Source organism: Podarcis cretensis (genome assembly GCF_951804945.1).
Source record: "Podarcis cretensis genome assembly, chromosome: 5".
Taxonomy (NCBI): domain Eukaryota; kingdom Metazoa; phylum Chordata; class Lepidosauria; order Squamata; family Lacertidae; genus Podarcis; species Podarcis cretensis.
The window spans coordinates 85,498,008-85,510,636 of record NC_137174.1 but is presented as its reverse complement, the minus strand read 5'-3'; the positions used below and the strand labels follow the sequence as shown (position 1 = coordinate 85,510,636).

At 47.1% G+C, this 12,629-nt stretch overlaps 1 protein-coding gene across 1 annotated transcript in view; it reads left to right on the top strand.

Moving 5' to 3' along the window:
- The window catches only part of WDR49 (WD repeat domain 49), a 97,860-nt gene that overhangs the window by 56,423 nt on the left and 28,808 nt on the right, over nt 1–12,629 (top strand). Inside the window, exons 11-12 of the mRNA XM_079977698.1 lie at nt 9,099–9,229; nt 11,612–11,710. Of these exons, the coding sequence (XP_079833824.1) occupies nt 9,099–9,229; nt 11,612–11,710 (230 nt within the window). The remainder of the gene's footprint in view (nt 1–9,098; nt 9,230–11,611; nt 11,711–12,629) is intronic.

Genomic DNA, 12,629 nt, shown 5'->3' with positions numbered 1-12,629 from the left:
CCTCTCCTTCACCCTTTTCATGCCTCTTCTGGTTCTGAGAGACAAAGAGGGAGGGGAGCTTGTGGCAGCAGGAAGGGGAGACACCTCTGAGTCTTCGCCAGATGACTCATCTCTGCCTCTTGGCCTTCTTCCACCCACTCTCCTGCTTCAGCTTCTATCTCTGATTCTTGACTTCTGTCTGCCACAGACTCTCCCTGCTCTTCTTGTTACCTCCTCAGCTGCTGACACGTCCTCTTCCCAGTCCTTTTCCTCTTCTCCCTGAAACCATTCATCATTGTCCCACCACCACTTCCTGGGTTCTAAGCCTTCTTCCATTGGTGGTTCTCCAGCTGGTTCCTCCCACCATCCCTCTGCATCCAACCAGTTCATGACACTAACTCTCCCTGCACTCCCATGCTTTGCTGGCAAGTCCTCCTGCCAGAGGGCCCACTCCTTTAAACAGATCCAGTGCTTTTTTTCTGGGGGGACACAGGGGTACGCATACCCCTAAACATTTTGTGAATCTAACAGGAGAAGAAACTAAAATTTTTAATTTTTTTAGTTTCTTCTCTAGCACGGTGAAACATCAGTTCTGTTGAATAGCATGGTGAATTGCCAGTTCCATTGCTACCCCTAATGGCGGCCTCATTTCCTGTCCTTGTGTTTAATGTGTGAAGTAGGAGTTGGAATCTAGCATGGTGATTGGTCAGTTTCGTTGTTACCGCCTCCGATGGCAGCTTCATTTCCTTTCCCGGTGATTTTCTTGAGTCAAAATGAGAGTACCCCTAAACATTTTTTTAAGAAAAAAGAAGAAGCACTGAACAGATCTCTCGTGGGTGGGTTTGCAATTGAAGAGTTGAGCAGTGTATCTCAAGGCTATGGAGTCAATCTGGGGGCTTCTAGTTGCTGACCACAAGTATAGAGGAACAGAGGCGCAAAGACTCCAAACAGCAAAAGTAAGAAGGAAAGATAATGAGGATGCAAAGAACACATCCTGGTAAGTGCTAAAAATAAAGACACTACATAATCTAAATCATCAATTCATGAATATTAAACCTGAAGGAAGTGCACAAACAAGTGGGAAGCGGTCTTTTTTATAGGGAAGAGACTGGTGGGTGATGTGTAGAGTTACTGCTGCCATTGCTCATTAGTCTCTATCTGATTCTAGACATGACACATTTGTGTGCACTTTCTGTTTTCCTGAATGTCCCATCCAACGTCTTCTGCCTAATTGGAAGATGCACAAGTTGTCCGTCCATCATGAACTTGAACATCTTTTAAGGGATGAGAGGGGAGAATGAAAGCTGGCAAAAGAGCTGCGAAACGCAGTGGGACAGGAAGTGTGAGGCACTTACGGTTCTGCTATTAAAAATTCATAATAAGTAAACAAGGTGCCTAGAGGTTTGCAGTCTTTAAAATCTCCTGTAGCATAGCGTGAGTGCGCACGATGATATCAAAATCTGGGTTTTCTCCCCTCGAGCCTGTTCTGTCTGATACTGCTCAGCTGTGGACCCTGGCTTCTCCTCATTTCTTCTGAGCAAATTCTATTGGCACGGGAAATAAAAAAAACAATGTAAATATGCTTAAAGAGAATGGAAAATGGGGGCAGCGCTGGTTGCTCTACAAAGCCTGCTTTAGTCAGGATAAGTGTTGTGGTTTTATAAACTATAGATTAGGCAGGATTAAGGGGATTCAGCCTCTGCTTGCTGATCTCTACTCTCTCAGCGACCAAAAAAATCCTTATTTCAAGGTACTGTTCTTTTTCTGCAAGCCCTTAGTTCCAGGGGGAAAATATCCTGAATATGACTCTGAGGTAACCAAGGCAGGAGAGTGTGAACGCCTTATCCATATTCTATTGCATTCAGACACAGCAAATTAACTCTGTGCTGTCTCTTAGAGACAAATCAGCCCCCCCCCCCAAGTCCTATGTCTCTCTCTTCCTTTGGGCTAGGATGGGGATTGAGAACTTCAACTTCAGATGAAACAGGGAAGTCTTCAACAGGCACCCAGAAAGACAACAGGGATGTAGGATATGCAAAAGGTGGAAATTTCAACAAGGAGGGGCCGCTGCACTAAAATCCTGATTCTGACACCATACAGGATACTTTCTAATTAGGCGGTATCTGCAGAATACCCTCTCCTGCAGAGGGTATCCTCTTTGAGGGACGCGGGTGGCACTGTGGTCTAAACCACTGAGCCTCTTGGACTTGCTGATTGGAAGGTTGGTGGTTTGAATCCCTGTGATGGAGTGCAGCATCAGAGCATAATGCCCGCGCTGCCCAGGGCGGGCGTGCTCCCAAGGGGGGAGGGACGCGGAGGGTGCCCTCCCATGTGCCACAGTTCAGGGCAGGAGAGGGGTGGGGAAGCTGCTGCTCACTCTCCTTCTGCTCTCCACAGCCGGGTCAGACATGATCCGGCAATGGAGCTGTTGCGGCTGGGTGCGTCTTGCCATGGCTGAGGAGGGCTGCTCTCTGCCGCCGGGTCAGAAGAGCTGCCGCCGCCTGGTGCAAAGTGTGCTGCCCGCTCGCCTGCCATTTTGTCACCCCCCTCAGTCATGACACCTGGGGAGCACCGCACCCACCGCACTCCCTTCCTACACCTCTGATGAAGTGAGCTCCCGTTGCTCTGTCCCAGCTCCTGCCACCCCAGCAGTTCGAAAGCACACCAGTGCAAGCAGATAAAAAGGTACCACTGTGACGGGAAGGTAAACGGCATTTCCACGCACTCTGGCTTCCACCATGGTGTCCCGTTACTTCAGAAGTGGTTTAGTCATGCTGGCCACATGACCCGGACAGCTGTCTGTGGAAAAACGCTGGCTCCCTCGGCTTGAAAGCGAGATGAACACCACAACCCCATAGTCGGCTTTGACTGGACTTAACCATCCAGGGGTCCTTACCTTTACCTTACCCTGCAGGATACTGTCTCCCGCAGAGGGTATCATCTTTGAGCATCCTCTCAAGGGCTCCAGGGAGAGTCTCCTCACAAGCCAGTGGTGCAGCAGAGCTTTTGTCAAGGCTCCTCGAGGTTTCTGGCACCACGCATGGACATGCATGACTTGAACACATGTAAATTGGGGTGGGGGTACCTGTATAAGCTTTTTTAGGTATCCTGGGTCCCAAGTTGTATGAGGCTTTACCAGCATCTTGAAGTTTGCCCACCAACTGGATGGTTTTAGAAGAGAATTAGACAAATTCATGGAAGATAAGGCTGTTTGGTTGGCCACTGTGAGAACAGGATGCTTGACACTGGAAACAATGGGAAGGATGTTCCCTGCACCAGCTCCAGAGCTGGCATAGACTTATCTCTGCTTTGATGAATATTAGAGGGCTGTAAAGGTCCAACCTGGCATGGGGTCAAGCTAGGGCCACAGAGGTTTCCATGGCAGTAAGGAGGGGATCTACAAGGTCAGGTCTCCCACTCTAAGTGTGGACCTCTCTCTTCACTCTTGGAGAGAGAGATCAGTTATGGGCCTGGGTGCCTGGGACACTCTCCCAGAGACTATGGGATGCCAGGGCTTAGGTCCCTGAACGTAGGTATAATGTAACCACATTTTATGGTGTGTAAGAACCAATAAGGGGGACGCAGGTGGCGCTGTGGGTTAAACCACAGAGCCTAGGACTTGCTGATCAGAAGGTCGGCGGTTTGAATCCCCGCAATGGGGTGAGCTCCCCATTACTTGGTCCCTGCTCCTGCCAACCTAGCAGTTTATTGTGTTTTTAATATTCTGTTACGCGGGTGGCGCTGTGGTGCTTGGACTTGCCAATCAGAAGGTCAGCGGTTCAAGAACTTGTGATGGGGTGAGCTCCCGTTGTTCGGTCACAGCTTCTGCCAACCCAGCAGTTCAAAAGCACAAAGTGCAAGTAGATAAATATGTACTGCTCCAGTGGGAAGGTAAACGGCGTTTCCGTGCGCTGCTCTGGTTCGCCAGAAGTGGATTAGTCATGCTGGCCACATGACCTGGAAGCTGTACGCCGGCTCCCTCAGCCACTAAAGCGAGATGAGCGCCACAACCCCAGAGTCGGTCACGACTAGACCTAATGGTCAGTGGTCCCTTTACCTTTTAAAAACCAATAAACTGTGGCAATTGGGTCTCCTGTGGAGAGTTGCAGAATCACTTGGGGTGGGGCAGGGAAATAGCTTCAAAACCTTTCAGATTTTGCACTTTCACAGAACATTTTCCAGTTCCCGCTGGGTATATTGGATTTGCCCCCCAGAGTATTGTGCCAGTCAGGCTTCTATGAGGTCTGTCTCCCTTTTTCTCCCTGAAGGATTAATTCATAAGGGATTGCCTCAGGGCAGAGGTGTTCTCTGTTTGCGCAGAACCACTTCAGACTGGCTACACGCAGTTTAGAAGCAGAGCGCCCCATAACATTGATTTAAAATATATTCCCTAACCCTCTTTTGACTTTGAAGTCAAGCACATTTAAATAGGTATTTTTGGAAATAAAAAAAAGACACAGGAATACGCAAGACTGCTGGTGATGGGCGAATGGACCACTGAATGTGTGGGAAGGGGGAATTGCTCCCACTGTCTCTGCATTCTGGTGTGAATTAAATAGTCTTGCTAGGTCCCAAGTTTTGGGGTTCAATTTGAAAGCGTCAGGGTGGCAAGTTTAAATCTCAGCATCCGTCAGTCTCAAATTACTCATTTTTGACACCTGGATATAGGGTTTTTTGCAACAGGATGATATTTTAAACACTACTTATCCTCAAATAGAAAACATTGCCATGAGAGGCTCCCTCCACCTCTTCAGTATTTTCACAAGTTTTCCATCTTTCCAGGAATGGAAAGTTGGGAAGAAATACTTCCAAATGAAGAAAGGCTTTACAAATAAATGTTTGATTTGGAGGTCCAGATCCAGATTGGGAACCTGGTGTGTATGGAGTCTGGGGAAACTTTTTGCTCTGTGCTGCAGTTCGCAACCATGGGGGCTTTGATCAGACTTGAGACTACAGTGGGAGACAAATTTTTATTTTATTTACTTGCTCCATAAAATACTTATACCACTTTATTGTAACTACCCCCCTCAAAGCAGTTCTAATCTCTACACCAGCATCCTAATCCCCACAAACATAGGCTGTGTGGTACAGTGGTTGGAGTATGGTCAAACCTCAGTTGTTGAATGTTGCTGTCGGTTGTTCCGAAAAGTTTGACAACACAAAACTGAAAGCAGAAGCCTCAATATAATAGGGAAACTCAAAACGGAAGCTGCATAGCATGTTCGCCTTCTGAAAATCGTTTGAAAACCAGAGCAGTTACTTCCGGGTTATCGGCTTTCGGGAGCCAAAACGTTCGAAAATGGAGCTGTTCGAGAACCAAGGTTTGACTCTATTGGACTAGCACTTGGGAGACCAGCGTTCAAATTCCCAGTCAGCCATGAAGCTCACAGGGTTTGCGCAACTTGGAGAAAAAGGAACTCCTTTCTCACTGAGCTCCATGGAGGAAAAGGTGGGAGATAAATGCAGTAGATAAATAAAAATAAATATATTAGAATATATTCACACTAAAATGCAGAAGACTTTTCATGAGACTATTGTTTTAAAAAGCAGATTGATGTGGAAATATGGAGAATTTAATTTTAGACTGGAAAAATGAGAAATGGAGAGAAACCAAATTTGAGAGATTCACCCATCCTCTATTATTGTCCTCTGTGTTGTGTTCGTGGTTGTTAAAAAACCGCAAACCTGTGTACTTCTTGGGTTTCTTAAGAACTCCACACTTCTTCTCCTCTCTTTTTTATTCTGCCCATCCCCTCCAATGCAGATTTTAATTAGGAAAAAAAAGGTGGGGGAGAAATCAACACTGCAGCTCGTCATAACACTGCCGTGAGAAGACTGGCGCAATAATTATCCCCCTTGTCTATTAGTACGGTCGGAAACAATGCGCATTGCACTGGAGACAGCTTTGCCATTATGTTTTGGCAGCGAGGAAGTATGATTGAACTATAATAGGCGAAGGATGAGAAAATCCCAGAATGACACTTACAATGCAGTTTCTATAACAATGCCTGATACAGAAAGGGGGAGAAATAGAAACAAATGATTAAAATATTCCATTTCATGTTGCGAAGATATGTATCAATGTGCTATATTTTCTTTGCTTGAGGGTTAGTCACCCCCTCCCCCTTTTTTTTATTACTGGCTCTCTTTCCAAAGTTTGGGGGATTTCACACAAATTGCTTTATTTGAATAAGGAGAGATGAGAATGGAGGATGAGATAGGCACAGAGACCAGGAGGTTGGAGGGGGATGGATATCCTAAATTAGATGTGCTCTGCTGTGTCGTGATGACACCGCAGAGAAAAACAGACGTTGGTATTTGGAGTGGGCTTTGACATCTCGACTCAGACACTCAAGATGTCAAGTTTCCTTTGAAAAATTCAACACTGTTTATCATCTCATTTACCTCCTCTGAGGGCAGGGTTCTTGGGCCTCCCCATTTGTCCAGGCAACAACCTTGTGAGGTTTGTTTGGCTAAGAAATGGCCCCAAGTCACCTTATTAGCTTGATGACCAAGTGAAGATTTGGACCCTGGACTCACTGGTCCTGATCCAGCAGTCTAAACACTATGGTGCACTAAATTCATACTCAGGGAGTGTGAGTAGCCTGCCTATGGCACTCTGGGAGATATGTGGGTCTGCAGGATGGCTCTGAGGCCAGCAGGTGAATCTTATCTAGCTTGAGATAGATACAGTGGGACCAGAGACAAGAGTGGGCAGACCAACAGATGCAAATTTTACCCTTTGTGCCTTTGTGCCATAGGCTGGTACAGTGGGACCAGAGACAAGAGTGGGCAGACCAACAGATGCAAATTTTACCCTTTGTGCCTTTGTGCCATAGGCTGGTTTCTACACACTCACATACATATGCCCCCCATCCATTGTTAGAATTCAAAGGTGCATTCCAGCCAAGCAAAAAATCTCAAGGAGGGTGCAAAGCAGGGCCAGAAGGCAGCATAGCTTGGGAAGAAGGTGTGTGTGTGTGGCATGAGGAGAGCCCCAGGGGACTGCATCTGGCATGAAGTTCTCTATCTCTGCTCTATAGGAGAGGCAGGTGGGTGCTATGAGGAATGCATTGTCAAAGCAGGCCTGGCCCATGGATGAGGCAAGGTGACCTTGGTCCTGTTTTCCATGAAAGAGCGTCTCCACCCCCATCATCCAGCTCAGACACTGAGGTCCAGCGCCGAGGGTGTCCTGGCGGTGCCCTTGCTGAGAGAAGTGAGGTTGCAGGGAACCAGGCAGAGGGCCTTCTCGGTAGTGGCGCCTGCCCTGTGGAACGCCCTCCCAGCAGATGTCAAGGCAATAAGCAACTATTTTACTTTAAAAAGATAACTGAAAGTGGCCCTGTTTTGGGAAGTTTTTAATGTCTGATTGTTTTTAATATTCGGTTGGAAGCCACCCAGAGTTGGGGAAACCCAGCCAAATGGGCGGGGTATAAATAATAAATTATTATTAGTGTTATAAGGTGAGGCACCTGCCCCAAGTGCTGGAAGCCCACCCAAGAGGCAATGCCCATGCAGGCAGTGGCACCAGTTTCTGGTGAGGACTCACAGAGTGTACGAGATTTCAGGGAAATCTTGTGCTTTGCAGGCACTGCCACACAACCTAAGTGAGAGAGGCATGGTGTCACCAGTGGTATGGCAATGAGGGGGGGGGCAGCAGTGGGAGGGATGTAGCATGTTCTAGTGATGAAATGGGACACACCTCCCCTGTGTCAAGGACTCAAAGAGTGGGGTGCTATGGAGATGTCCCTTCCACCAGCATATCATCCAACTTTTGGAGACCCCAAACTGGGACGCACATCTTCTTGGATGCACTCCTGGGTGAGTCACATGACCCGCACCTTGCTCTTGCCCTCCCAAAAGTGCTTTTTTTTGGGGGGGCGCGGAGAGCACAGTGCAAGAGTGTGTGAGATTGTGGCACCCAAAATAGCTGCCATGGTCATATGTGAAAAAATGTTCCATTTCCCCCCTGGGCATTTGGCAGGTATGTGCCAGAGTGTGCATGTAGATTATTGCCTGTCTGTTAATGTCTCAGAAACAAGAGTAGGGGGTGAATGTTCAGGGCTGGGGACTTTTCATAATGCACTGAGACTCCCCCGTGGCTAGTAGAGGCAGAATACATTATGCGTGATATGTAGATTTGCTCAGTTAAAATTGTTTTCACAAGCGACAGAATCTGACTCTACTGGGCACGGCATTTGCTTCACTGTGGTTCCCCACCCCCGGCCATGCAACTGTGTGCAGATCTAACAACAGGCATGGGAGAAGGTGCAATGCAGTAAAGGAGGCTCTTGAGCAGCGATGGGGAACTACTGTATTTTTTGCGCTATAAGATTCACTTTTTCCCTCCTAAAAAGTAAGGGGAAATGTGAGCGTCTTATGGAGCAAATGCAGGCTGCACAGCTATCACAGAATAGCAAGAGGGATTGCTACTTTCACTGTGCAGCGATCCCTTTTACTGTTTTGGCTTCTGGGATTCAGAATATTTTTTTTCTTGTTTTCTTCCTCCAAAAACTAGATGCGTCTTGTGGTCTGGTGCGTCTTATAGAGTGAAAAATACAGTATACCTCTCCAGCACCCACCATCCCTGACCATTGATCATGGGCCTAATGGGATTTGGATTCCAACAGCTGTTGCAAACCCAAAGGTTCCCCATCTCTGCTCTAGGTGACAGCTTCCTGCCCCTACAATTAGTTATTATTCTTGGGTGCTAAAGCAAAAGTGTGTTCCCTTTATAGGCTCCTTTGCCATGCAAATTGCAAAGCTCATACCAGCCCTGGGGAATAAATTAGTCTGCAGTTCTGGATATCTGTTAACTATGTGGACCTGTATTTGCACAGGCTGTGCCTCCATCTCACTTCTGCTGATCAGTGGAAAACCCTGTTCAGATTCAGGCTTGGTTTCTTTGACACTACCCATTTCCAAAACTTTCTCTATATACGCTTGAGGACTAGCACTGTTACCTTTGGAATAAATAAAACATTTCCGCTCCTCTGGAATCCGTCTTCTGCTGCAGGCACCTGAACCTGAGGGATAAACATAGAGCCTCAGCTTGGAAAATGAATTGTGACTTTGGAGTTCGCTCAGGCTGCTTTGTTTGCTCTTGTCTTTCTCGTTAGGACAATTACTGTCTTCCGCCTGAGCAGCTTGACTCAGTTTCTGGTTCAGCCTTTGGAATGGAAAGGAGGAGCTCGGCACCAGGACGACATCTTATGTGCGGCGTTTCTGCCCCCGCAGACTCTAGTTACAGGTAGTGGAACGTTTATTGCCCAATAGATCATCCTGAGATTAGCAGCTGGGTCCCCCGTCATCTATACGCATGGCTAGAGATGATCCTGTCCAGCCTGGCTTGGCTACTCAGCTCTTGGCAGAGCTGAATTACTTACAAGACACAGACAAATGACATCTTTTAAGAAGCAGACACAGAAAGTGTGTCATCAAGTGTGTCATGATGGGACTGATCCTCCACCTCCTCCTCCTCCTGCATGGCGTTGGCTGGGGAAAGCTCCTACCAAGTCAGTGGAATGAGATTCATAGAAGATGCCCAGGTGGGTCTGGAGGTTGCCAGAGAAGATCAAGAGAGAGGCGTGGGACCCCTTTGTGCTTAGGCTGGAGCTTTCCTAACTTGGAATGAGCTTAGGTCAGGGGTTCCCAACCTGCAGCCCATGGAGGCCGTTTAACTGGCCCACGAGCTGCCCCTGCACTGAGCTGCCCCCTTAGCGAGTCCCTGCACACTGCACTAAACTGGCACGGTGCGGGGACTCTCTTCTGCGGCTCCGGAAATTGCTTTTGTGCACGCCCAGACACCGAAAATCGTGTCCACACGTGTCCGCGGTGCCGGAAATCGCTTCTGTGCATGCCCATGCGCAGGCACGTTTTTCGGCGTCTGAGCATGCGCAGAAGCGATTTCTGGCACCACAGACATGGATCTCCATGGGAGTGATCCAGCCCATGCCCGGTAAGCCTTGCCAACCCCTGGTTTAGGTCTTGTCACATGGCTTATTGACATTCAATAAGTTTGGGTCAGGTCTAGTTGAACATTCTTATAGCCCGTAGTCAATGGTGGTGGAGAGCAATCAAACTCTCCACCATTGGTTGGTTGATAAGGGAAAATGGGGCACTGCCCCACCAACCTCAGTGTGCATTCAGTGCTGCCCCACCCTACTTGCCAGGCTTACAACCAGATGAGGGGGCAACCTTGGATGCAGCGTCCTAGTTTCCACCTTGTAGAACTCTGCAACGGGGAGGAGGAAGGAAAAACTCAAATTAGCTGGCACCACCTGTCATTGGCTCTGAATCCAGCTACTGTTGGACTCCTGGACTTCTGCCCTACCAATCGCAGTGAGCACCACTGCTCTCTGCTTGACAACCCACAGTTTTGGGACACACAGTTTAGCGTTACTACAATGTGCCTAGCCTCCCCCCTCAGGCCCATAGGTTCTCTCTTTCCCCTCTCTCGTGTCGTGGCTGTGAGAAGGAGTTTGGAAGCTCACTGGGTTTGAACTCAACAACCCATCTGAGCCCAACGAACAGTGGTTAATCTTGACTATGGTTAGTGGAAACAAGCCAACTTCAAAGGTCACCTTCACCTAACATGCAAAATCAATATATGATCTGAATTGTTGAAGCAACTAAGGGGGCAAGGCAGTAGGAGGGGTTGGATGCAATATTTGCTTGAAATCAATAGTTTTTAAATATAAAAGCTATGCTAATATGATTGTGTGGTTCTGCCTGCACCTTCAAATAAGAGCCAAACAAGTCACAATATGACCAGCTCAGCTTTTGAATTTAAAGCTCCTAATCACTCACTGGGCAGAATCAGGCTACAAATGGTCCTGATGCTCTCAGTGATGGAGACCCCATTGGTTAAACTTTATCCTTTCTTGTCAACCTGCTGGTAGGATCAGGATGTATCCCAAGTATTTGATGATGTGTCTTGAAATTGAAAGCTGAGACAATGTCTCTCCTGGGACTATGGGCCACGACCTCTTGCTTAAATGCTGAGTCAGCTGACCTGTTATATATTATAGATTCTCTTTGTAAATGAAGCTGATGTTTGATCCAAAGTCAGTTGCTGTTCAGTACCTTTTGAACAGCTAAGCACAAAGAGCAGTATCCAGCAAAGATGATCTACTAATGCAATGACTTTTGACCATGCCACAAAACTTCCTTTCCCTGCGTGCCTCTGGGCCCACTAAATCTGTTCTGGTGGTTCCATTGTGCAAGCTGGAATTTTTGTGAATCTATTTCATTGGATACTGCCCAAAGCTTGGAATCTGAGACAATTGAACGTTTAAGGGAAATGGTATTGAAATGTTCACCTGATAAGGAAAGTTGAATGCTGGAAACAGAAATCAGATGGGACAATAAGATTGGGTGATACAAGGTATAGGCTGTATGACTTAATTTAGCATCTGTACAATAGAATTTTATTTTATTTTCTTTGAAATCAGACCTTGCTGTTGTTCTAAGAGCTCTGGCTTGTATTCCCCATAGGCCTGTGAAGCCACAAAAAGACATTGCATTTTCACAGCACATCCCCCACTTTAAAAAAAAGAACTCACGTTACAAAATTTCATATTTGATTATAGCCCACCTTGAAAGTGCATCGACTTTTCATTGTCTATTTCAGGGAGTTCTGATGGTGACATTGTTGTATGGAATAACAGCACAGAAAGTGCCTGCTCTAAACTGCACTTGAATTCCAGGAGATCACTGAAATCCAGCTCAGGTCAGCATGAAACCATCATATAACCCAAATTTTATGAGAGGGAAAAAAAAAAGCAAGAAAAAATAAGCTGCGGGGTCTCTGTAGAGATGGAGAGCACTAGGACCTAGGAGGAGTGTGATGATTCTGCCTTCCTTAATTTAGGGAAGGGAAATGACATTGACAAACAAAACTGCAGGAGGAACCTTTATTTGGAGTTTGGTCTATGCAAGGAGCACCCAAGAATGTAACATTAGACCAGAGGGTCATCAGCCTTTTTGGGCCAGTGGGCGTATTGGGTGTATTGGTGCCAGTCACAAAATGGCTGCCATGTGGTGTAGCATAACTCAAAATGGCTGCCATGGGCTGTGGCATAGCACAAAAGTTTTGCTAATGAAACAGCAGAAAAAGAGACAGGATCGCAAAAATGGTGCAAGACCAGCAACCCTGTATCAGCAGCCTCATCAATGGGGAGAAAGCACCTTATAAGCCGAGCTTCATTCATAAGGGGAACCTTTTTGCATCTCTCCTCTGTCCAGAACAGATGGGAAAAGAGGGTGCCCCATCCTGGCATCCAATGACATGTGGAGCAAATTTAGTGTAGGAGAGAGTCTGATCCAATGCACTGAACAAGAAAATCCACAAGCATTGTTTGTTTTTGTGGAGATATTTATTGAGACATTTTTCAGGCACTGTAACAGGTACTGGTGGGTACACTGCCACCCGCATGCTCCACATTTGCAACTCCTCCACAAAACAGGAAACTGCCCACCATGACCCTAGCTCTGAATGTAGGGTTGTAGACCTGAGGCAACTTTCTAGACCTTCCAGTGGAATCTGATTCCACAGAGGTGGACCAAGGCAGGTTAGACTGGAGCCATGCCTCTCCACAAACCTAGACAGTCACTCCAAGGGACATTCGCTTTACCCCGAGCATCTGGGG